At 42.7% G+C, this 26,853-nt stretch overlaps 1 protein-coding gene across 11 annotated transcripts in view; it reads right to left on the bottom strand.

Moving 5' to 3' along the window:
- The window catches only part of DOCK5 (dedicator of cytokinesis 5), a 231,344-nt gene that overhangs the window by 35,772 nt on the left and 168,719 nt on the right, over positions 1 to 26,853 (bottom strand). For 9 of the 11 annotated variants that reach the window (XR_004483692.2, XR_007477822.1, XR_007477821.1 and 6 more), the window contains 12 exons: positions 25,496 to 25,590; positions 23,936 to 24,014; positions 22,636 to 22,736; positions 20,220 to 20,278; positions 19,759 to 19,913; positions 18,908 to 18,993; positions 16,496 to 16,655; positions 15,676 to 15,716; positions 14,961 to 15,051; positions 10,618 to 10,737; positions 7,078 to 7,167; positions 5,026 to 5,130 (listed from right to left, as the gene is read on the bottom strand). Coding sequence is in view for 8 of the 11 variants with exons in the window: in XM_004270673.4 (XP_004270721.1) it covers positions 5,026 to 5,130; positions 7,078 to 7,167; positions 10,618 to 10,737; positions 14,961 to 15,051; positions 15,676 to 15,716; positions 16,496 to 16,655; positions 18,908 to 18,993; positions 19,759 to 19,913; positions 20,220 to 20,278; positions 22,636 to 22,736; positions 23,936 to 24,014; positions 25,496 to 25,590 (1,182 nt within the window). In the remaining 3 variants the exon portion in view is untranslated. Of the gene's footprint in view, positions 1 to 1,924; positions 4,663 to 5,025; positions 5,131 to 7,077; positions 7,168 to 10,617; positions 10,738 to 14,960; positions 15,052 to 15,675; positions 15,717 to 16,495; positions 16,656 to 18,906; positions 18,994 to 19,758; positions 19,914 to 20,219; positions 20,279 to 22,635; positions 22,737 to 23,935; positions 24,015 to 25,495; positions 25,591 to 26,853 lie in introns of those variants that run through there. The other 2 variants (XM_033429771.2, XM_033429772.2) reach the window with 2 other exon arrangements.

The following is a 26,853-nucleotide window of genomic DNA, read 5'->3' on the forward strand; positions in this document are numbered from 1 at the left end:
GGCAAGAAATTCTCAATGAAGGAAGGAAGTACATTCATTTACTTTTGAGGTGCAAGCTCCTTTCTCATCATGATCCAGTAACAGGTAAGGAACCAGCGCTTTGAGCGGCACTGCCTAGAGAACTCGAAAGTACGAAGCGAATCAACACAACAGGTGAGACAGGAACAGAGAACAGGATTAACCTACAGCCGTCCCAAGCCAATCCTGGAGATCACCGTGGATGGCCACATTGAAGCCTCATAGAAAATAACTACCCTCAATACTAGTCTCTCCATTCCAAACTGCAGCTTTTTCTCTTTAATAAAATTAATAAAATTGGATGTTTTGAAAAGAAATTTTCTAGGCCCCAGGCATGGAAGAAATTCACCTCACAGCTGTTGCAAGTTCAAATGTCGCCATGTTTTGAAGGTTCCTGCTCCTCCGATGGTCACTCAGATGAGTACTTAGTATTTAAAGCCCACACGTGATCCTTTTTTAACTAAAATCTGGGCCCATATTGTCCTGTCAAATGTTTTTAAAAACCACTTGTCCATTCACACAACCAGTATGTATCGAGCAAATGAGATACGCCAGGCGCTAGGGACAGAACAGTAACTGCTCTGGTGGAGAGAAATAGAAAACAAGTAAACAAATAAGTAAGTAAGATAATTTAGATAACTTAAGTCCCTTGAAGGCAATATACCTTCTACGCTCAACACGGAGGGCAGTGAAAATGGCCAGATCTTTTGGAATTGATGATAAAATGTTTCCAAGCCGGGAAAGATTTATGTGGATGACGCATGCATTATGCAATTTCAGCATTCAGGCAAAACTGTGGCGGGTTAAGGGGTCGGAGTATAAGAAAACGCTAAGTGTATGATGTGGACCATAACTGTGGAAGGAACCAGACAAGCAGAAGGTCAGTACAAAGCAGCTCAACCTGAAGGAAAAGGTTTCCAGGAGGACATGAGACTTGATTGGTTGTGGATGGATGGATAGGGTCAGGAGAGGGGAGAGGGGAGAGGGGAGAGGGGAGAGGGGAGAGGGGAGAGGGGAGAGGGGAGAGGGGAGAGGGGAGAGGGGAGAGGGGAGAGGGGAGAGGGGAGAGGGGAGAGGGGAGAGGGGAGAGGGGAGAGGGGAGAGGGGAGAGGGGAGAGGGGAGGAGAGGAGAGGAAAGGAGAGGAGAGGACAGCCAGGCATGGAAGTGAAAAGAAGAAGAATAAGGCCCAAGGCAGAAAGTACGGAGTGCAGGTAGAAGAAACATCCTTGGACGAGCCGGAATCTGAAAGGCCTGGAAAGGCGGGTCAATGGTCCAAAGGCCTGGAAATTCACTGGAGGTTCTAGAAGGAGGGAGCAATGTGATGAAGGAGGAAGTGTAGTCAACCTAATCTATCCAACTGTAGGGATCCTTGGCAAAATCCTTGGGGGAAGGAGGAGCTACAGGGACTGCTGTTTGAGTCTTTGGTGTTTGGTAAAGAGCAAAGGGATGGGAGAGTCAATGAGGATTCTGAGGTAACGGCCTTGGACCAGGAAGAACAGTGATGCCACTGACAAAAACAGAAGAGATGGAGGCCTGCTTGGGGTCAGGGCAGAGGATATAATTTTATACTGAGTTTGGGGAAATAGTCCGTAACATGCAAGGGCATTTAAGTTACATAATTCATGTGGATTTTCTACTTTTCAGTACACGCTGACAACACGTAACACCTACAAACGCCTGTACAGTTTATAAAGCACTCCCATCTGCTATTCATTTCATTCTCAAACCAGCCCTGCAACGTGGGCCTTATTTCCCTAACTTCAAGGTCAGAAAACCAAGACTTGGTGGTCATGTGATTTGGCCAAAATCAGTCACTCAGCAGATGATTTAGACCCCAATTTTTCAACTTGAAAGTCTAGACTTCTTGTTCTCACGGAACCACTGCTGTCCTCCAGTTCATAACCATTATTCCATGTGACACAATAATCATATGTAACAAGTGTGGTAGCTGTCAATATCTTATCATGAACGATAGCAAATTTAAGACCAGAACCTACTGCAGACCCTCTACTCTTATTACTCCAGTCTCCCTTGGCCACCTTATCTACAACCAGTGTTAACGACACGTAAATAACCCAACTTTTATCTCCGGCCTAGAACTTTCCTTTGCGTTCCAGACCCATAGAGCAAATGTTTGACTCACGTTTTTTGGATGTTCCAACCCTACCTCACATTGAGTATGTCTAAAACCAAACAACCTATAAAGACCCCAAAGGGGGCTTCCCTGGTGGTGCAGTGGTTGAGAGTCCGCCTGCCGATGCAGGGGACGCGGGTTCATGCCCCGGTCCGGGAAGATCCCACACGCCGCGGAGCGGCTGGGCCCATGAGCCATGGCCGCTGAGCCTGCGCGTCCGGAGCCTGTGCTCCGCAACGGGAGAGGCCACAGCAGTGAGAGGCCCGCGTACCGCAAAAAAAAAAAAAAAAAAATCCCAAAGGCTCTCTGCAATCTGGTACCCATAGCTCTCTGAGCCCATTCTCTACCTGCCCTTTTGTTCATGCATCTCCAGCCTCATGTCTTGAACCTGCTGTTCTCACTGTCTGGCCCCCTCTTGAGAGCTGCCTGGCTTACTCCCTCACGTCTTTCAGGGTTTTGCTCAGGTGTCATTTTCTTACCGAAGTCTTTCCTATTCACTCTGTTTAAAATTGCAACTCCATCCCCACCATCTGCCTCTCCATTCACCTTCCCCTGATGCATTTTTCTCTACGATACTTGCTGAGTGTCTACCCTGTATGAGGCGCTGTTCTAGGCCATCTGACACACTCAGATATTTATCTTAGTATTTATTTATTTGTCTCTCCAAGCCAGAACAGAAGCTCTACAATTTCAGGGATTTAGGTTTAAGACTCTGCCCCCTGGCCTATAGTACAGCAAGGTCCATAAATATGGGTCTGCAGTAGGTTCTGGTCTTAAATTTGCTATCGTTCATGATAAGATACGGATAAGAGCTCAATAAATATTTATTCAGTGAGTGGATTCATCCTCTCCTCCATGGTTCTGCCCTTTCCCAGTGTTGCCATCTTAGTGGATGGATCCCCTGCCCCGCCAATTATGCAGACCAGAGAGCCAGGAATCATTCTTACCACCTCCCACTTGCTCACTGCCATATCCCATCAAACATCAAATACTGTTACTGCGTCTCCATCACACTAATCTTTCCCTTCCTCTCTAAAGCCACCTCCCTAGGCCAACCTGTCATCTCTTCCCAGAACATCTGCCATGGTCTCTAGGGGCTTATCTACACGCACATCCCATCCATTCTCCATGCCGAAGCCAGACGACCTTGCCAACACTGAAAAATCTACAATGGCTCCCTCTGCTCTCTGGATGCCAACAAAACACGCTATGTGGTCCCCAAAGCCCCGCACACTCCTCCCACACTTCCTGCCTCATCCTCCCTGCTCACCCCAGCTCCTTCTCTTCCCACAGCACTCATCTTCCACTCCCAGCCCCTGCCATGCCCTTGCCTGCTGTTTCCTCTGCCTGGAGCGCCTTTTCCTATCCCCTTAACCTTCCTGACTCCCAGTTCACCTTTCAAATCCCAGCTGAAGCAGGAGTTCCCTGGGAAGTCTTTCCCGATTCTTAAAAAATTCAGGTATAACTGACACATAGTAAAAATCTACCCCTTTTAGTGTAAAATTCTGCAGGTTTTGACAAACATAACCATGACCACAATTAAGAGATAGCACAGTTTCATCACCACTTAAAATCTCCCCATGTCTCTTTGTAGCCCAACCTTCGCCCCACCGGCTCCACTGACCAGATCCAATAACCACTGACCTGCTCTCCATCCCTGTGGTAAGTGTTGGCTTGGCCAGAATGTCATATCAATAGAATCACAGAGTATGTAGCCTTTAGGGTCTAACTGCTTTCTTTTACTCAGCACAATACATCTGAGATTCATCCCTGTGGTTACGTGTATCAGGAGTTTATTCCTTTTTTTTCCTGAGTAGTTTTCCACTGCACGGCTGTCCCACACTATGCTGATCCCTTCACCAGCTGAGGGAGACATGAGCTGTATCCAGTCTTTAGTGATTATAAGTAACAGCGCTATGAACGATCACGTACAATTTTTACATGAACACAGGTTTTAATTTTACTTGGGTAAATACTCCTTGCTTAACCAACTCATCTAGCACAGAATTCCTGTCTTGGTCAGTTTCGACTTCATATTTGTTTGTGCGATTATTTAATTAACATCTCACCCATCAGGTTGTCAAATCCATGAGAGCAAGGACCACATCTGATTATAATCAGCACTGTATCTCTAATGCCTGGCACACAGTAGGCCCTAAGCAAACAGTTATTGAATGAATGAATAAACTACTTCCTTACTATGCGCTATAAGGAATGTATTTTCCTTACCACTTTTTTCTTTCTTTCTTTTTTAATTAGGGGAAGGAAGATGGATAATATATATTTAAACATAGCTCAGCACTAACAGAGGCTTCCTTTCTGTGGGAGAAAATAAGAGGGCTTTTTGGGGGGGGTTGCTTTTTCGATTGTAAAATCAGTATTACATTCTAAAAAAATCTGAGAAACAAGATAAACATGGTCCTTCTCATTCTTCCAACAAAACTGTTTTTATTTTTGTGAACCTTTTGCAGTCTTGTCCTGGGGATATTTGTTTTCAAACTAGCTCTAGCTGGAAATAAAATAAACAATTAGATACATCAATCCACACTCTTCTCCCCCACCCCCACCCCCACCGGCTGACCCTCAGCAGACCAGCGGAGGGAATGGTTTTGTTTTTCCCTTTTTCATTCCACCTGGGAGAAGTCATTTTACAAAAGAACTGCCAGAATACCAGAGGTGGCCGGGGGAGGGGGGGGGGGGGCGGTGAAGAGACCAGCAGCTCAGGAAGTGGTTTCCCTCCCTAACCTCCCACCGTGAGAACAGGGGTCTCCAGCTGCTAACACGCTAGACCCATCTGGAAAAGAAATGAAGACCTTCCCTCCTGCAGACTGCAGGGCTTAATGGCTGGAGAGACCACCCTCAGGCTTCTTACCCGTAGGAAAGAAGGAAAGCCCTGTCCGTAGTAGCCAACAGCAAAGTATTCAGGCTGAGGCCTCATTGCCTTAATGATGTTCTCATAAAATGAGGCTCTTTTTTTCTGGAAAACAAAACAAGACATTCCATAGGGAGGTTACAAGGGCACCGCTGGAAAAAAAAAAAAAAAAGCTCAGACTATTTGCTTTGTTGTTTCCCACGTAACAGAGAGAAATGAAAGGTCTTTGTAAAATATCTTTTGGGCCAAAGAATTATCCTTTCCCTGGATTGGTGGTTTTGGACCTGCATCTACGAATGGGCCCGGGAGGGTCTGGGAATCCTTGCAGTTATGTGTAGAAGGACAGATGTGTGTGCATTCACCTCTGGAGGGAGGGACAGTTTAGCTTTCACCAGTTTCTTGAAGTACATGCAGGACCCCTAAAAGGTTAAGAAGCACTTTCTGAGATTCAGGTGGGTGGCTGCACTGGAACAGAGACATATGAGGAAAGAGAAAACTTTCCAGTTCATGCAGGTGGTTTCGATTCAAGGCCTCGGTTCAGCTACAGGTGCCCAGAAGGTGGTGGTGGTGTTCTATTTTTCAAATCCGGTACCACCCTTATTATTGTTTTTTTTGTGATTGAATTTTTATTTTATTTATTTATTTTTATACAGCAGGTTCTTATTAGTCATCCATTTTACACCTATTAGTGTATACATGTCAATCCCCATCTCCCAATTCATCCCACCACCACCACCACCGCCACTTTCCCCCCTTAGTGTCCGTATGTTTGTTCTCTATATCTCTCTCTATTTCTGCCTTGCAAACGGGTTCATCTGTACCATGTATGCGTTAATATACGATATCTGTTTTCCTCTTTCTGACTTACTTCACTCTGTATGACAGTCTCTAGATCCATCCACGTCTCTACAAGTGACCCAATTTCATTCCTTTTTATGGCTAATATTCCATTGTATATACTGGTACCACCCCTATCTTTAATGCTTCCTGTGGGGAGCGGTTTCCCAACCAGGGCATAGAGCGTCAGCCTTAAAGGAAGCAAAATAGGTAGCCAGACCTGGGGGGCTTTGACAGCTGTCCCTCTCACAATGGTTAGCGCCAAGGTGATTACTACACTACCTCAGTGAAGGATTCTATCACAATGTTTTCTTAGAGAGGTAACTTGTTACATTGCTCATGCCTCAGCTCAATTTAGTTTGTGAAATTCATCTGTGACTCTTTGCATGATGGCAGGAGCTGGTACCATACAGGGGCAAATTCTTTTCAAAGTGATCTTGACAACTATCTCCTCCAATTATTACATGACAATGGGTGACCTGACCTTTTGTGACTCCTCCACTGAAAATCACCCAATGTTATATTGTGTTGCCCCCCCACTGGGCATGGAAAAGGTTATTTTTGTTTCGCTTTACTGTTTTGAAATAGGTGACCTGTGCCAACAGCCAGGTGTAATACACAAGGACGGGATGACTGTAAGAGCAGAGATGTCCGGGGACATTCGGAGCAGGAGGAAGGCAAAACTGGAGAATCAAGATAAAAAACAATAGAAAACAAACAAAAAAACAAACTAAAAACAAAAATTGTTTAAACAAACAAAAAAAAGATTTAAAATTGGAAAATAAACATAAAAAACAGAGCTCAAAGATGAGCAGTTCATTCATTCAGCAGAGCCCTGAGGATGTGGACCACAGGACAAGTAATTCTGATGAACAGATGTCAGAAAACATCTGAAACGTGGAAAGGCTTCCTGGAAGGCAGAGTGAGTGAGAGGGGAAAGGGGTGCTGGGCCTGGGATATGGAGGGTCCACAGAGGAGCAAAAGGCACAGAGGAGAGGGCTGTAGACGGGGATCCTGAGCCCCCATCAAAGATAATCTGGACAAATAGCGGTAACAGCTTTTAGACCTCATTTCTCTTCATTTTTATTCTAAGCAAGGTGTACTCTTCCATTGTAAAGAACATCAATTATCTTTTTTAAACTTACAAAACCATTTTCACAAACACTACGAATAGCACCCCTGCCAGAGGCTCGACGTCTTCTGACCCAGACTCACCAGGAGATCACCCAGGCCCTCGTAGTCGAATACTTTGCTCTCATAATTCTCAGCCAACTCTTTGCTCAGCTTGATTGCCTTCTCCCACATCTTCAGAAAAAGAAAAGGAGGGTTACCCGTGGAGAACAAAGCAGTCATTGATCCAGTTGAAAAAGCCACTGGAGAGTCACTGGGCAATGACTAGGGAGTCAGGTGGGTTGAGTTTCTGCGGACACTCCCGACGTTCCTCACGGCTTGGATCAACTAACCCTGTTTTCTGACATCAAAAATCTACTGTACCTTAGCCGCTTCGCCAGGGGGCATTTTCTGTTAATTCTGTTTGTAAGAACATGAAGAACACCATGTGTCCTCAAACAAAGCAATGCTGAGTTTAAAGAGCAATGACCATTGAAAGTGGAGTGGAACCAGTTCCAAAGACCTAGTCTTTGAGAGCATGAAAGTCTTGCTGGAGGGGAAAGGAAGTTGGTGTGGGCTCTTGTTCTGGTTTTGAGATGTGTGTGTGTGTTCCTTCTGAGTCAGGTTGTTTGGGAGGAGTGGAGGTATGAAAGAAAGTCTGATCATACTGTTGTGTGGAATTTGGGAAACTATTTCTCCAAGTTAGGGCCCTGATTTCCTATTTCTAACTAAACTATCTACATAGTCAGAGAGAGCTTCAGGAAATGCCTCACATGTAAATTACAGCCGAAGGCACATATCTGGCATCTGAGGCTAGCATCCCAGACCGATGAAACTCTGATCATTTTGGTATTTCATAAAATGTCTCTTAGCTGGATACTGCTAATAACGCAACATCTGGAAATTTCCTACGTCAGTCTTGTTAACCACATGCTAAGTTCCACTGTTTCTGGCTGCCGAAGGAACGTGTGTACAGTTCCCATACAGTTGTAAAAACATTTTAAAATTAAATCTTCTAGGGGCTTCCCTGGTGGTGCAGTGGTTGAGAGTCTGCCTGCCGATGCAGGGGACACGGGTTCGTACCCCGGTCCGGGAAGATCCCACATGCCGCGGAGCAGCTGGGCCCGTGAGCCATGGTGGCTGAGCCTGCGCGTCCGGAGCCTGTGCTCCGCAACGGGAGAGGACACAACAGTGAGAGGCCCGCGTACCGCAAAATAAATAAATAAATAAATAAATAATTAAATCTAAAATCGTTTGCCAAATTTGTCCCTTCTGAAATTTCTGGGCCTGGATCATGGAAAACTCTTTGAAATGTGCCACACGGGCCTCAGCCGGGCCTGGTGCAGGAGGCCAGTCAACAGCACCATGGGGCCCGGTTCACTCCTCATTCACCAAATGGTAACTCAATGGAAGAGACGGGAAGACAGCCTAGCACAGAGGTTCTCAAAGTGTGGTCCCTGGTCTCTGGGAGTCCCCAGGACCCTTTCAAGGGGTCCATGAGGTCAAAACCATCTTCTCAACAATACTAATCTTACTTGCCTTTTTGCAATGCTCATTCTCTCATGAGTCTACAGTGGAGTTTCCCAGGGGCTATAGGATGTGTAATGTCACAACACATTGGAAGTAGGAGTGGATATTCGAATCCTGCTGTTTCTATGAAGCCAGATGATACAGAGATTTGCAAAAATGTCCAACAATGCCACTCACATCGCTCACTTCTTGGAAAATATGGTCATTGTTCATAAATAGATATGATTTATATTAACAGGCAATAAGTTTGTTATTGTTAAAAGAACAAGCAAGTAAATATTTAAAAATTTTGTTTTAATTTCAAAGACTAGAAATTAATAGGCATCAATAGACATAATCCATGTGAACAAAAGCTCTTGGGGGTCCTCAGTGATTTTTAAGAGGGTAAAGGGATGCAGAGGCTAAAGTCTCAGCAAATATATTTGCTCTCTGGGCCTCAAATTCTTCCTCAGTAAAAATAGAGATAATAGCTACCTTACAGGGTTATAGGGAGAATTAAATTAGAAAAGCAGCTTGAAAATCACCCAACACAGTAACTTGCACTAAATCGAGGGTAGCTATTTTATCATGATGATTATTTATTTAATCAACAGGTTCCACTGGTAAAACAGGAGTGGTGGCTGGAAGTGGCAGCCCCTTGAAAAAAGTCAAATCTGGAATCGGTTTTGTTTCAATAGCACACACTTTTTTTCTCCCCCTACCCTTTCTATGCTTCTTTTCAATTTTCAATTTAAAAGTCTTCCAGCTGGACATGCTTTCTGCAGCTAATCACAGATTCCAGGACTCGGTGGCCCAGTTTATATGTTTATTTTACTTTCTCTTCCTCATAGGCATTTAAGTTGCTTGTTACGTACAGCCTAAGGTGTCTGGCAGGCAGCGACCTGGGGATGGGATGTGCCCCAGGTGTTAGCTAACAACCTCTAAAGAATGCACTGAAAAGGATTATACTAGCTCCCGGCCCTTAGCAAATGTAAAAGGTACAATTAAGGTTACAGAGAGTGAGGCCCTCTCGGCTGCCCACTGTATTCTCCCTTGGGTTATGTGTCCTCAAGATAACTGATCTCTGTTTATTGTTTTTCTTACCTTAATTAATCTATTCATTTTCTCTCCCATTAAAAATATCAGAATTCAAAGATACACATGGGAATAGTAAAGCGTCAGTTATGAGTCACTGTTGCATAATAAAGAACTTGGCTGGTCTTTGTTCTGAGCTCCTGGGAGGCAGCTTCTAAACTCTTGGAATTTCCTCAGTGACAGGAGTGTCGCTGTTATTCACGGTGGACCTCTCAGACCACACGGGAGTTGATACGAACGAGGTGACTCACGGTGGGCAGGGGGGGCTCGCCTCTGCCAGAACCACCGGCCATTTGATTAGAGGGTTGGAGCCTTGAGCTATACAGCATCAGCCAGACCTCCAGGGAGGAGATGGGGGCTGGAGATGGAGTTTATTCATGTGGTTTATGATTCAATCAGTCCAGCCAATACAACGACACCCCAATAAAAACCCTGCACATAGGACTTCCCTGGCGGTCCACTGGTTAAGACTCCACGCTTCCACTGCAAGGGGAGTGGGTTCGATCCCTGGTAGGTGAACTAAGATCCCGCATGCTGTGGGGTGCGGCAAAAAAAAAACACAAAAAATTAAAAACCCTGCACACAGAGCTCAAATGAGCTTCCTCGTTGGCGAACACATCAGTTTGCCAGGAGTGTGATGTGTCTGAATCCACAGGGAGAGGACAGAGAAGCCATGCACCTGGGACCCTCCTAGACCTTGCCCTGTGTATTTCTTCATCTGGCTGGTTCTGATTTGTATCCTTTATGATAAAACTGTAATCATAAAGAACAGCATTTTACCAAGTTTTGTTGGTTGTTCTAGTATAGTATCAAACCCGAGGGGGGAACCATAGGCACTCCCTCCCCAAATTTATAGTCAATTGGTCAGAAATGTGGGTGGCCTGGGGACCCCTGAACTTGCAGCTGGTGTCTGAAGTTAGGGCTGTCTTGTAGGGGTCTCTGCGCTAACTCTCGCTGGTGAAGATCAGAACTGCAGTGTGTAAGTATTGCGGGTCATTTCCTCCTTTGCCTTCCCACAAAAACAAACCACCCAACACTCACCTTGCCTTTGTCAAAATACGATATGATTTCTTGATACAGCTTCTCTTTAAGCTCTTGCTGGGTATACACATAGTAAGTGTCCCTCTGAAGCAAATGGGGTACACAGGGCTTGTCAGACCACTGAAAAACACACACACGCAACACAAGAGATTGATGCAACACATCAATTCATTGAAAGGAGATGAATGTAACAAATATTCAGCTGCAAAAATTCACAGAAATATTTGTATATACCTTTGACTCAATCATATATTTTTGATGATTTATCAAACACAAAAATTGCACACGCATATACATACACATGCCAGGTTCAAAACAAGTGCATGCCAAATGGACACTCAAGGCATTCCCATGAAGGTCAGGAATGAGGTGAGGCTGCCAACCATCATGACTGTGGTTGTACTGGTTACCACTCAGGACAGATAAAAGAGAGGAAGCGGAAGTATAAAAATGCAAAAAAGGGGGTAAAGCTATCATGTGAAAGCAACGATTGTGTTCTTCATAATCAATCCATTCACAAAGGGTGCCAACTGAAAACCTACCACAAATAAGGAGAGAATTAAGTAGTGGGGTCAAAATTAACATATTTGGAAATACATTAGAGATGGATTTCATATAAATAATAACCATGCCGAAGATAACAGAAGAAATGACCCCTACAAGAAAAAACCCAAAATGATCAGATACCCAGGCACAGCAATGTGAATATACTTAAGGCCACTAAATTATACACTTACAAATGCCTAGGATGGTAAATTTTATTTTCTATGTATTTCACCATAATTAAATTAAAAAGCAAAGATATCTAGGGATCAACATAACAAGGAATATTCAAGACTTCTACACAGAAAATGTTAATACACCACAGGAGGGCACAAAAGCAGACTTGAACAAAGGGCAAGTCATACCATGCTTTTGGATAAGAACATGCTATTTTATAAACATGGAAATTCTCCCCTAAATTAATTTTTAAATTTCATGATTCCAAAGTCATGAAAAAATAAACAAAAAGGAAGAAGGTGGAAAACTCTGAAAAAGAAGAGGAATGAAGAGAAACTACTAGGTCATAAAACATACTGATAATGGAAACAGTGTGGTCCTGGTGCATGAACTGACAGAGACCCATGCAGAATATGTAACATCTAGAAAGAGGTTCCCCCTGACCCTCCATACAGTGATTTAGTACGTGATCAAGATGGGTTCTCATACCAATGATGAAAATGCGGAAATGATGAAAATGTGGACTCTGCTTACTAAGCAGCATTCCCTACTGAGTAGCTCTATGGGGAAAAAGTGGCAACCACACCTCATACCTTATGCCAGGATAGGAGAGCTGAATTTTCTGAGCAGCACAAACGAAAAGACCTACAGTCACTGACACCGTGGTTTCTTTCGGATCATGCCACAGTCAACAAGCCTTCCCCCCTAACCCACATACAATAAGCTTTCTGGTGCCCCAATCTTGAGTATGAACTGTGAATGGCTGCCTTAGGGGAGGTGGTGAAGCAGAGGACTCCAGTTCTTAATTCCAAAGCTTAGAACAATATACATGTATTCTTTAGGTATAAAATAAAATGTAAACTACACAAGAAAATGAATTGCTATGGACAAGAATGGAGGCAGGGAGATGCAGTAGGAGGCTAAAAATGATAACTTGGACCAAGATGGTAGCAATGGAGATAAAGAAAAGTGGATAGGGTGAGGCTATCAAAGAGACATCTGCACCCCCGTGTTCACTGCAGTATTATTCACACTAGCCAAGATACAACCTAAGTGTCCATCAATGGATGAATGAATAAAAATGTGGTATAGGGCTTCCCTGGTGGTGCAGTGGTTGAGAGTCCGCCTGCCGATGCAGGGGACACGGGTTTGTGCCCCGGTCCCGGAAGATCCCACATGCTGCAGAGCGGCTGGGCCCGTGAGCTATGGCCGCTGAGCCTGTGCTCCGCAACGGGAGAGGCCACAACAGTGAGAGGCCCGCATACCGCAAAAAAACCAAAAAACCAAAAAAACGAATGTGGCATATACATACAATGGAATATTATTCAGCCATGAGAAAGAAAGAAATCCTGCCATCTGCAACACCACGGATGGATCTTAAGGGCGTTATTCAAAGTGAAGTAAGTTAGAAAAGAAAGACAAACACTGTACAATCTCACTTATATGTGGCATCTGAAAAATAAGGGCTTGTAAAAGCAGAGAGAAGGGTGGTTACCAGGGGCTGCAGGGTGGGGGAATAGGAGGAGGATTGTTTAAGGGTATAAACTTGAAACTAGTAGATAAATAAGCCCTGGAGGACTTCCCTGGTGGTGCAGTGGTTAAGAATCTGCCTGCCAATTCAGGGCATACGGGTTCGAGCCCTGGTCCGGGAAGATCCCACATGCCGCGGAGCAAGTAAGCCTGTGAGCCACAACTACTGAGCCTGCGCTCTAGAGCCCGCGAGCCACAACTACTGAGCTTGCGTGCCACAGCTACTGAAGCCCGCGCACCTAGAGCCTGTGCTCCACAACAGGAGAAGCCCCCACTCACCACAACTAGAGAAAGCCCACGCATAGCAACGAAGACCCAATAAGTAAATAAATAAATAAATAAATAAATAAATAAATTCATTTTAAAAATAAATAAATAAATAAATAAGCCCTGGAGATCTAATGTTATAGCACAAACTTTCTCAATTAAAAAAAAGAAAGAAAAGTGGATGGGGTGAGGGAGGGTTTTGGACAGAGGGTCCACGATTCTTGTTTGTGCAGAATGTGGGAGGGGTGAGTAAAAGATGATGACGAACAGTATCTTTTATTAGATGTCAGTGCCCTTCAGTGAAATGGGGAGAAAGGAGAGGAAGGGACGGACCCAGGAGGACAGTGGAGGGAACAGCTCCTGTTACTGTCACGCTAAGTTTGAGTTGTCTGTTAGTCATTCAGAGATTGACGTTGACAGAACAGTAAGTTGGAGGAGTCGTCAGAGCTGGAAATAATTATTTGGGATTGATGATGCAGAGCTGTATTTATATCCATGGCACAATATAATTTCCTCAGTGAGACAGTATAAATAGGATAGTACTTCTACAGTTCCATATTTACTTACAGCTCACTTCTCTACAGTTTTACACATATTGATTGACGTGTGTTTTGTTTTTTCTTTTTTTAAATAAATAAATTTATTTATTTTTAATTAATATTTAATTATTTAACTTAATTAATAACGGCTGCATTCGGTCTTCATTTCTGCACGGGCTTTCTCTAGTTGTGGCGAGCGGGTGCCACTCTTCGTTGAGGTACGCAGGCTTCTCAGTGCGGTGGCTTCTCTTGTTGCAGAGTACGTGCTCTAGGCTCACTCGTGGGCTTCAGTAGTTGCAGCATGCATGTTCAGTAGTTGTGGCTCACGGGCTCTAGAGCACAGGCTCAGTAGTTGTGGCGCACGGGCTTAGTTTTTCCACGGCATGTGGGATCTTCCTTGACCAGGGCTCGAACCCGTGTCCCCTGCACTGGTGCATTTTTAACCACTGTACCACCAGGGAAGTCCCTGTTTTTTCAATTACAGTGTCAGTATTAGCAACCTGTAAGTTGTGCTCTGCTTCCTCAGGATTTTTAAATAAATGATATGCACCCGAATGTTCAAAGCAGCACTATTTACAATAGCCAAGACATGGAAACAACCTAAATGTCCATTGACAGATGAGTGAATAAAGAAGATGTGGTACATATATAGTGGAATATTACTCAGCCATAAAAAAGAATGAAATAATGCCATTTGCAGCAACATGGATGGAACTAGAGGTGATCATACTAAGTGAAGTAAGTCAGGAAGAGAAAGACAAATACCATATGACATCACTTACATGTAGAATCTAAAATACGACACAAATGAACATATCTACAAAACAGAGACAGACTCACACAGAGAGAACAGACTTGTGGTTGCCAATGGGAAGGGGGGGGGGATGGATGGATTGGGACTTTGGGATTAGAATGGATAAACAACAAGGTCCTACTATAGAGCGCAGGGAGCTATATTTAATATCCTGTGGCAAATCATAATGGAAAACATGAAAAAGAATGTATATATATGTACAACTGAATCACTTTGCTGTACAGCAGAAATTAACACAACACTATCAGTCAACTATACTTCAATAAAATAAATTTAAAAGTAAGTAAATAAATAAATAATAATGGAAAATTTCCCAACCTTGGTCTAAAAACTAGCTGTGCCTATATAGAAGGTATAAAAACATTCTTGGATAAAAGGGTCCTCCTTGAGTAGGGAACTTTCCCATCAAAATCATACAGGATGAGGTCCCAAAGGGCTGGATGGCTGACATACCGCATACCTGATCCACTTACCTGCAGGAGCTCAGCGTGTAGGAGGAGTGTGTAGGCAGCTTCGGTGTAGTTCTCACAGTCCCGGTGCAAATCCCGCAGCTTATACAAGTATCTGGTCAGAATGGGAGAAAGGAGGCATTCTGCTGCCAGGGAGTAGATGGGACATTTGGCTCATGCCACAGCCAGGCGGCAGGAATAGTTACTTCCTGTTCCTTAAGTCTTTGTGCTGCTTCCTGCCTGTGTGTCTTTCCTACTCTACCTGTGCTACTCTGTACTCTTCGTTTAAGGCAGTGAGGTTTAAAAAAATTTTCTAACGTCACAGACCCCTTTGGGAAGCTCACGAGAGCTAAGGAATGTCTCCCCAGAAAAATGCACATCGTCTACATCCAAGTTGGTTTCACGTTCAGGGCTTCCTGCACGTCGGGCTAACAGTCCTTGACAGAGGGTGAATTTCACGTCTTTCCTGTGCTGTTTTCCCTGGTCACCTGGCCACAGCCCTCTATCCTTTCCTGGAATCCCGACACGATCCTCCTTCTACACTTCCTCGTATTGTACTTACTTGTGTATCTGTCTAAAGCGTTTACCCTTTAGTAAGAAGAAGGGAGCATATCACATACTTTCTGGTGTCTCTCGAAGCCGCAAGCATGGTGTTGGGGCTTATTGTTTTCATTTATTGGAGAAATAAATCATAAAGCCCTGATATAAACAGCAAAAGCAGAAACTTCTTTCAGCTTACCTTATGTAGATGTCCTCTCTCTTCTTTTCTTTGTAAAAATTCTACAAAAAAAGTCACAAAATACCAACACAAAGCCATTATCGATGAGCTTGCCACAACAATGGACAAACCACTACTTGCACTTTTCAAGTGTCACTTTTCCAAAGACTTTCTTCTTTCCCTTTAACGAATACCCCCAACAAAATAAGGAAGTGACAATTTATAAAGCAGAAAAGTTGAATTCTTTTAGGACCCTGCTTCTGGGACATGTGAGGGAAACTTCTAGGTGAATAGACAGGTGGGTCATACCCAAGTCACCTGATATTCTGTTTTCTCAGGGAATCAGAGGTGGTAGGTTCTTGATTTATATGAAGAGGAGTGTATGGCGGCCTGAACCTCTGAAGTCTGTGTTGCCAGTTACGACTGTCTAAGGAAAGGCAAGACCACAGGGTTCCACCACCTAGAGGATTTCATGGACTAATTCTCTACTCATGGTATATTGTTTCTAATGCATTTTCGTCTGTGTCGAATAATCCCAACAGTAAAGCAACCACATAAAAGCAAGACAGAGAAACAGGCTGAGGATGGCCTTCGGTAAGAGAATTGAGTCAAGAGCTTATGTTGCATTTTCTATCCCTGTTTCCACATTTACCCCTGAGGCAGCTGGCATCTGTGAGTTCAAAGTTGAGTTGGCCATTCCAATTGGACTTAGCAGGACACAGACTCTGGAAAGGTGGTCCCAGGGGACCTTTGTCTCTGCCGGATCTACTTAGAGCTGCGCTATGGGGTGCAGGGGCGGCCGGGCACTGCCCTCTCGCCATCCGAGGGGCGTGGCACGTACCAGCACGTTAACGGTACAGCTCATGCGGTTTTCCTTGCTCTCGTCATGCATGATAATGGTTCTGTAGTCCAAGAGATTCTCTAAGAGGCTGCTGACCAGGAGCGCGAATACTTCTCCGGAGCTGGAGAGGTATTTATGTTTCCGGCAATGTTCTAGAAGCCTGTGGGGCAGAGATAGAGACAAATGACCATGTCCCACACGGCGACTCCAGCACCGCCTACGAGCGCTGTCCATGGTCCTGGCAGCAGGTGGAGCCAGACTAGGACACATACACCTTCCTTGTAACTCCAGTCTATGCTAGCCTGGCTCCTGCACTTACAAGGCTCCTCGCTGTTACTCAAGTTCTACGTTTTCTTTAGGTCTGTAGCTCAAGCCCTATCATCACTGAGGATCCCAGCCCACTATGCCCTTCTTTGAATTTCTATTTGTATTTGTCTTCTGTCAATACCACAGAAATGAGAACCTTTGCCCAAAAGGTTTGTGTGTGCTATCTGATCTCTCTACTTATTTGAAAGGACCATCTTTTCTCTGTCTTTATTCTCCCTAAGGCCTAGCACTTCAGGGCATCCTGAGGGAACTCTGGAGAATCTTGGACTGATGCCCAGCCTAGAGGAACCTAGGAACCTACTACACTGCTAGACATGTGGCTCTTTGGATAAAAGTGGGAGACGCAAGAGAGAGGAGATATGGGGATATATGTATATGTATAGCTGATTCACTTTGTTATAAAGCAGAAACTAACACACCATTGTAAAGCAGTTACACTCCAATAAAGATGTTAAAAAAAATGTTATTTTCAGGAAAAAATGCACAGTTGTAAATAGGTAGATGGAGGTTAAACTTTTGGTCTAAATCCTCTCCCTCTGGACCCAAATAGAGCAAAGCTTCTATAGGAGCTTCTCAGATTAGACAATTAGAAGAAAACTTCGGGAACAGGAGAAAAAATGGGTTCAAAGCATTAGTCCAGACTCTAGAATTATTCCTGAGCACTGGAAATTTGCGCAGTCATATTTTTCTGCATTCGTGATCCAAGAAGAATGAAGGAAAAATTAGATCTGTATGTGAAAAGTCAACTGTAGGCTTTTTTTTAAAGTGTAATTTTATTATCACTTGTAAATGTGTGTGTTTGTATGTGTGTGTAACACCTGCACTTAATTCCCGTATGAGATCAGAACTGCAGAAGTGATAAATTGAAAGGTCTGAATCTCAAACAGGGAGACCAAATGGATACAGGATGAAAAGATCAACAAACGATCTTATCATCCATTACAAACAAAATAAGACGGATTTCTAGTTCCTTAAAATATAGACGAGTCATCAGTTCCATTTCTGAGTACCCCGTGTGCTGGTTCCTTAAAAAAATCTTTGAAAAATGAAAAACAGAGTTGGGAGTGTCCCCGTCCTCAGCTCAGTCTAGTGCCCACCACATCCATAAAGCAGGTAAATCCCAGAAAGACTTAGGCATGTACCCAATCAACAGGTGACAGAGGTGGCCAATATCATAAAAGTTCAGAGAACATAAGAAATGAACAGTCTAGGGTAGTTACAACCCAGGATGCTGGGAAGATCTGCAGATAATAACAGTAATGAACACCAGAGCAGCCAACATTTGTCCAGCATGAGCTCTGTGACAGACACTGTTAGTACATCATCTCATTTAATCCTCACCAAAATACAGATCTTATCATTGTAGATGACCAGAAAATAAAAAGAGGCGTGGTATAGGTTAGAGCATCTGTCCAAAGTCAAAATCCTAGTATGTGGAGAAAGCGGGATTTGAAGCACAATCTCTCTCTCCAACATCTAAGTGTTTTTAACCACTCTTGTTATACTGTCATTCCATACATGCAAAGGAGAGTAAGAGGGACAGAGGGTGACAGGCAAAGGGAACAGCGGGATAATGTGAGCACAGGGAGGGAATGAATGTGTAGGCTTGGGGTGTGCGGAGGGCAGTGAAAAGGGCTGGAGCTGTACCTGGTGTTCTCAGACATCCTTCACAGGGCATAAGGTATTCTTAAATGTAAAGTGGACCTTGAAATGTTTTTCCCTTCTCCTTTAAATTATTGCTTCGAAGCCATAATTAGAGGTGCTAGCACTTTTGTTAAAATTCAGCATTTCAAACACTGGACAAAATGCCACTACTCTGTCCATCTCCCTCTATCCTCAATCTGCTCTGTTCTCGAGGGCCGGGCTGGCCAGAAAAACATGAACATTTGACTCACAGCAGATAAACAAATGTCAGCAGTGGATGGTGTAAACTCCATGAACCCCCCCACCCCCCGAGAACCATTCATGGTGGTGACCCCAGGGATGCTGAGACGACTCGACTGGTCTGTAAGGGCAGCAGAAGCCTGTTTTTCTCCATCACTAAATGATGCCATCAACGAGAGATTTTGTTTCTGAAATACTCACAGTTTTTCCAGAAGGACCTTGTATTGTTCATCTCCTCTTCCCCCTTCCACCTCTTGGTCCAGCTTTGTGATCAACTCATTCTCAAACTGAAAGCAGAGGCAGAATTTCCAGGAGAATGCCACATTCTCAGAAGAGGACGCGAAAGACATCCAGCCAACTTTTCTAGATTTGACCCAACCCCTTTACTGAATTGTAAACTAATTCCAACATACATAGAGGAAGACCCCACTTCACATCATCCATTAATATCAAAACTTTCTAAAGCAGCCTTGTGCTACTCTGTCCTTTGCTTTATATTTATGGAAAAAAATTACCCCAAACATTATCATCTAATCACAACTATGCATACAAAAATAGCTGAATGATTCTAATTTTCCATTTTATTTTTGGTTCCTATCGAAGTCTTGACAGTGGGATTGCTTTTGCAGAGCTTCATAGCTGCAAAATCTTCCATTCAATACTAATATACTGTATAGATAAGGAAATTGAAGCATAGGAAAAATATATCAGGCAGACTAAGGTCTCAAAGCTAAAGACCCCTGCACCATTCCCTCAATCCACTGCAATATTTGCAAGAGATAGGACTAAACTGCATGAAGTCAAATTTTAATTATCCAGAGATAAGAGTGCTTCTTTAGGAAACACACACAGCAGAAAAGGCTGCTCCTAGAGCCTTGGTTGGAATATCTGATCCTATGACTAACTGCTTTACAAAATAAAATGCAAAAAAAGAAGTTTTTAGATCACCTTTGATTTGTTTTATTCAGGCTACCGCTTCTCTATATAGAAAGAAAATAAATGAGAGTTGACTCTACGTGCATTAGTAAGATGACAGGTCCACCACTCCTTACCATATGGAAATTGCCATTTCCACTGAAATTGAACTCACACTGCATCATATCAAAGAAAATGGGGATGGTGGCTTTCCGGAGCTCTACTTCGGGGGTCAGTGTGACCTCCAGAATGGGACCCACCATGGATGGGATGAATTTGATTTTGTGGGGACCTGAAATGAAAGTAAGTGAGGACATGAAAAAAAATAATTTCACTGGAAGTAAAGTGCTACAATCTTCCTCCACAGGGCCCATAAGAAAAGAAAAAGTTTATGTGGGTAAATCAATTCAGAAGTGAGTGACTAAATATTGTTTTCTGATAACATGTGATGTCGTAAGAGACCGACAAGTCAACTTGCACTTCCAGACACACAGAGAAATCAATCTCAGGATTCTTGGAATTAAAATGGAAAAGAATTCATCGTGGGATGCGTGTCGCCCAGGAGTGGTGTGTGGGCCTGTTTGGGTTATACACTCACCCAGGTTATACCACATGTCCCGGATCCTAAAGCCGATTTCCTTTCTCATGTCCCCGTATCTAGGAAGGAGATCATAAACCAGGAGAAAGATGTGCAGTGGAAACGAGAACACATAATACAATGATGAGGGAAGTAAAAGAGCCTGTGCTCCTCTAGGTCACAATTAAGCTAGGTCTCGAGGCAAAATCACATTAAGAGATGTGGTCGAGGGACTTCCCTGGTGGTCCAGGGGTTAAGGCTTGTGCTGCCACTGCAGGGGGTGAGGGTTCGATCCTTGGTCAAGGAACTAAGATCCCACAAGGAGATGTGGTCGATACCTGAAAAAGCCCTCAAGAACTGAGCCACATAGAGGTGGGGGGACTTTCACAGCAGGAGGAAGACCAAAGTAAGTGTCAAAAACTCACTGACAAAATGAGATTAACAAACTTTATTGAAGAGGGAAGAGTGAGAAACACTCTGGTTGCTCTTAAGCAAAACAATAAAATAAAACACAACAAACACTAAAGAAAAGGAAGATGAATGAGGGATGACTTACACAGTAATGTGGCTGGCCTTTATACACTTATATTTGAGTAACCCTTATCCACACCAGGACGCTCTTCAAAGCACTCACATTGGGAATCTCTAGACATACATTCTCAGTGGGGGTGACAGTATCCCTGAAGGGGTGAAAATTAGTCCATGGGGGCAAAAAAAAGCTTCCTGTTTTTATGTATAAAGTACAGATATACATTTAGTACATAAACTGATATATGGTGTATCTGTGGTATTAATATTTCATGGGGGGTGTGATTAGAAAAACATTTTCTAAAAAGGTTCATTACAGGAGTTGACAATGGAGGAAAAAAGAGTAGAGAAGCATTGATCTAGACAGTGGTTCTTGGGCGGAGGTGAATCAGAGTCACCTGAAAATCTCTTAAAGAATACATATGCCTAGGGCTGCCCCACACCATATACCATATCAGAGGCTGGAGGCTTAGAAAACAGAAATAGGGTGGGTCAAAAGTAGATGCCGTAAATGTTCCCAAGGAGTTAGAATATGGACTTAGGACCTACCCTGCCAGCACGGTTCTATGTTTTCTACTTATGATACTATTGTACCAAACATCCTTTTTTCAAATTCTTGCTTTGGAAGTGTCTTCAGAAGCCAGTATAAAAATCATATTGAAAAATTTTTCTTACTATTCCTATTTAACAAAGGTACCTAAGCTCATTTTATTATTATTATATAAGCATATGTGGTCCATGTCCGGCACATAATAGATAATAAATGATAACTATTCTTATTGCTTATTAATATTACTGTTGATGCTTTTACTAAAACTCAGAGAAGTCTTGAAAAGAAATTCATTCACATTCCTATAAGCTTAATATAAATGTTTTTATTTCCTAAGGTTTATCTTTGCCCATAGGCATATATATTTTTACATGGATTGTACTTACAGTCACACTTTCCTTTGACCAAAACCAGAATCATTAATCCTAACTAGCCACTTTATTTATCAGACCTGGTGTCAACTCATTTCACTTATGGTCATTTAACCAAAATCAAATACATCCTTGAATGAAGTTATGTCATCTACAGTATTCTGAAGAATAAGATTAAGGTGTCCATCTTAAAAATCAAATATCTCTTGATACCCACCCCACAAGGAAATCTACAAAACAGGTTTTACTTTTATCTTTGAAAGTGCCATCACTAAATCTCAATCACTTAGCCATCAATCTTAGTATTTTAGGGAGGAGCTAGAGGGATGCTAAATAATTTGCCTAGAGTCCCAGACATGCTAGCAGGGGAACAGAACTAAAATTCACAGCTTTTAAATGATAAATTTCTCAAGTTCTATTTAATTACACAGCCTTTGAGTTCCCAGGCTCTCAATGAACTTCGAAACAGACTTGAGCTGAAAGCAATGAAAGTCTTCCCTAAATCTCTCATCACTCTTGCACAAAGGTCCATTTTGAATTCTGAGCCAGGAATCTGGAGGGTGTTTTTAGGTGATGTGTTACTCTTGGCTCCTCTGCTGAAGTGACTGAAACTGGGAGGTAGACCAATGGTGCCAAAGGAGTCTGCTCCGTGAAGCATGAGACAGAGAGGCACTATGCCTGCCATTTGGACAAACTGCCAGCAGATGGCAGCTGTTCCTGGTGATGGGAGGACTGGCTGGCTTCAGTGTCTCTTTATGTAGAGATTCTATAATAGAATGTGATGGTTGATTTGAAAATGAATGGGCCCCTGAGAAGAGATGTGAATCTGGGGAAATCTGAGGTCTATTAAATGATTATTTTAAGGCCTATCTCACTAACAACACAGGTAGCCACTGAACAGTAATTTCTGGGATACCAAAACTCCTGCTCCAAATAGAAATGGAAGAATCACCTTCCCAATCATAAGCAAGTTTAAGAGGACACTTACTTTTTTACAATTTTGTTGCGCTTGGCTTGTGAGAAGGTTTCAAGCTGAAGGGACTCATGGGTGAGAAAAGCGACTGCCAAATGGAAGTAATTGTTCCAGAGCTGTTCAAAATTAATGATGTGGGTGAAAAGAAACAGAAAATCACATTAATATGGGTCATAATAAGACAGTGCCACATGGTACAAATGCACTCGCCAGAAATTAACGGGAAAAAAATCCAAAATAAAATCCACAGGACTTCCTTTTCTCTCCTGTGTTTCAATTATTTAATGCTTTATTAATATCAAGCTTTTAAAAATAACCCAAACTATTATATTTGTCTTTACTCCTGGGATAAAGGAAAATTGTTGCCAAGAAGTGTACCTATTTATAGTAAGTAGTTGGGCAATTCTTATCAAAAGCCCTGACAATGTGCCAAATTCCTGACTAGTAAATACTTTAGGACTTTATCCTGGTAACATATTTATGGGTATTTAAAAAAATATTTAAAACAAGGAAGGCCCTCACACTGCTACTGAACATAATAACAGAAAATGGAAACAATCTAGATGCTCATAAGAAGAACTCGGTTAAAGTAAACCATGGTCCAGCCATACAATGCACTGTATTTCAGCCATTAAAAATACTGTGAAAATATTTATTATCATCGAAAAGATCATAGAAAAAGTAAATAAAGTAGATCAACAGGTTACCAAAGAACTGTACAGCTTGATTCCATTTTGGCATAGGTACTTATGTGTGTGTGTGTGTATAAATACACACACGTATATAACCATTTTGATATATATACACACACACATATAAAAACATATGTATATACACACATAAACATGTATATGTATATGCAATATGTATATATAATCTCCTCTGCTTATGACTCTCTACTTCCAAAGTTCCATAGATACAAATGCAGGCCATATCACAGCAAAAGCACATCACCAACAAAATGTACCCTGTAACGGAAGCAGGACCTTGTCTGCCTTCACCAGGGCCTAGAACAGTGCCTTGTACATATAACTCTCTAATATTTGTTGGATGAATGAATGAATGAATAAAGATGGAGCAAGTGATCACCAGTTTTGCTATCACTTTGGACTTTCAAACAGGTGCTTATACAAACTGCTCTTTGGACACTAAACCGTTTGTAGGTAGAGGAATACCTGCGTGCCTACCTGCAAGCAGGTGTGTTTGTGTGTATTTGTGTTATGATAAAAAATCTGAGGCGATGTTTTCCAAAATGAAACGGTTCTCTTGCTTTGGCTGAGAATTCAAGGAACTCCTAGGTGAGTCGCATGCTTACCTGAAGTTCAAAGCTTGCCTGATCCATGAAGAATCTTGTGAGAACCTCAGCAAACTGATTTATGGCACGGAGGAAAACCCTAGGGGAGGAAAAACACACTGGATAAAGAAGGCAACTTCATGCTCTTTGAAACATTTTCCATCTATGTTAAAAGCCAAAGCAAATCAAACCTGGACTTGGCAATCTAAGACCTATAGATCTATCAAGGTCCTTAGAGACCAACTACAGCACATTCTACAGAGAAGGTCACTGAAGATCAGTTTCTTGAACTGATCACGGCTGCATCACAATTTCGCCAGTTCAGGGTACAGCTCAGAGGACAAGCCAGGGCTCCTAAGCCTCAGACCAAGGCTCCTTTTGCTCCATCGTGATGCTTACGTTTTAAAGTCTAGGACTTCGGATGCAATTGTTTCTCTAATCTGTACATAGTTGGGAAGGGTTTTTCTAATCAGGTATCAGGACCACCGAGAGTTAACAAAAATGCTTATCATAATGATTTACTTTATTTAGCTCTTCAAAAATCCTGAATCTCGGGGCTTCCCTGGTGGCACAGTGGTTTAGAGTCCGCCTGCCGATGCAGGGGACACGGGTTCGTGCCCCGGTCCGGGAAGATCCCACATGCCGCGGAGCGGCTGGGCCTGTGAGCCATGGCCGCTGAGCCTGCGCGTCCGGAGCCTGTGCTCTGCAACGGGAGAGGCCGCAACAGTGAGAGGCCCGCATACCGCAAAAAAAAAAAAAAAAAAAAATCCTGAATCTCTTTTAGTATCTGTATTCAGTCCATTTCACTTTCATTCAACAAGTCTTTGTTGAGGATCAGCAACTGCAAAGCACTGGCTTAGGTTCTGCCTTGAAAGAATGGTTACTGGTCTTAAGAAATCTACAACTTGGTGGAGATCATTTGCAACCTGTAAATCGAACCATGACCCAACAAAGAATATGGAAAATTCTAGGAGGGGGTGTCAAAGAGGTATGGGGAAATCAAAAGAAGAGAAGATGACATCCAGATCAGAACGGCTTCCTTTGGAGATGGCATTTGAGAAGGACCTGAAGGAATGGGAGGCATGTTGATGGCCAGAGACAATGGGGCAGACACTGCAGGTGGAAGCAGCAGCGTGAGCGGAGGCACAGAACAGGGTCAGGGTCAGGAGGGAAGAGGCCAGTTTGATTGTAGGGCAAGTTGTATATAGAGGCAAACAGTGGAAGACAAGGCTAGAAAAGCAGGGTGGGCCGGGATGCAGAGGCCTTGAATGTCAGGATGATGAAGGCCATATGGAGACACTGAAAGATACCTTGCAGAGTTGATGCTGACAATCAACATGAAAGCAATGAGGAGGTTATAGCAGAAAGAAGAGAGTAGAGAGCCCAAGTCGGAGTGACCACAGTAGCCTGCCTGGAATCAAGAACAGAAGCATGTAAACCAGGACCATGAAAGCAGGAGGAACCTTACTTTACAGATGGTGGACTTGAAGCAAAGAGATTTAACATGCTTCACAAGGGTCAAAACCTAGTTTCCAGACTCAAGTTTTCAAACGCCTCCAGCCCTGCGATGGTCGGTCTCACCTGTTCTGTGTCATATTCATGACCATCCAGTCTTTGGCGTAGACGTTCTTTCCAATTAGATCCTTAAACATGATAAAAGTTTCCATGAGGAAGTCCTGCAGAAAACAAAGGAGGAATGGTTGGGGGAAAACTGGGTTATACTTCATAAGCCTTTCCTCCAGCACACTGACGTAAAGGAAGGAATATGATGGCCCAGGTCCCATAACAGTCTATCTTTTGAGTAAGGTTTATAGGGATAACAGAGTATTTTTTTTTTACTTTCTTTTATATTGGAGTATAGTTGATTTACAATGTTGTGTTAGTTTCAGGTGTACAGCAAAGTGATTCAATTATATATATACATGCATCTATTCTCTTTCAAATTCTTTTCCCATTTAGGTTATTACGGAATACTGAGCAGAGTTCCCTGTGCTGTACAGTAGTTTCTTGTTGGTCATCTATTTTAAACATAGCAGTGTGTCTTCAACAGAGCATTCTTACAGGTATCCTATGATTTGATGTTTACATCATGTAATCTGATAAGGAAGAGAAGGATTAAAAAATTGTCTGTATTTTATAAATGATAAAACTGAGACTGTTGAAAAATGAAACGACTGGCTTAAGGCCATAGAAACCAAGAAGCTGGAGAGCTAGGAAGAGACCTTGGGATTCTGGATCCCAAGTTCAGAGCCATAATATCTTCAGTCCTTGGCCGCCAATGTTGTCTGAATGGATCTACTGTACTTCAAATGAATTCACCAACAACTGTGAGAAAACTGATACTTGTGTTTTTTTTTTAACTTTTTGGTGTCTTTTAAAAATTGAGTTACAATTAACATACTAACATATTATATTAGTTAATTAATATTAACATAATATTATGTTAGTTTCAGATGTACAACATAGTGATTCGATGGTTTTATACATTAGGAAATGATCACCACAATAAACCCAGTTACCATCTGTCCTCATACAAAGTTGTTACAACATTGCTGACTGGATTCCCTATGTGTACATTACATCCTGGGACTTATTTACATTACAGCTGGAAGTTAGGATCTCTTAATCCCCTTCACCTCTTTCATCCATCTCTCTACCCTCCTACCCTCTAGCGACCACCAGTTTGTTCTCTGAGTCTGAGAAAACTGATACTTCTAATAACTCTGAGTCCAATTCTCCCTTATTATTATTAGAACAGAACAAAAATGCTATAAATAAGAAGCAGAGTCACGATTCTTCCTCTTCCAGGAACGTTACCATGCGTAGCCTGGGGGGAGGGTCCTAAATGGTCCTTAAAAAGAGATTATAGCAGTGGACCATCATGTCTGTAAAACCTAATAACAAAAGCCCAGTACTGAAAAAAAACAGCTATTCTACTC

Source organism: Orcinus orca, chromosome 6 (genome assembly GCF_937001465.1).
Source record: "Orcinus orca chromosome 6, mOrcOrc1.1, whole genome shotgun sequence".
Taxonomy (NCBI): Eukaryota; Metazoa; Chordata; class Mammalia; order Artiodactyla; family Delphinidae; genus Orcinus; species Orcinus orca.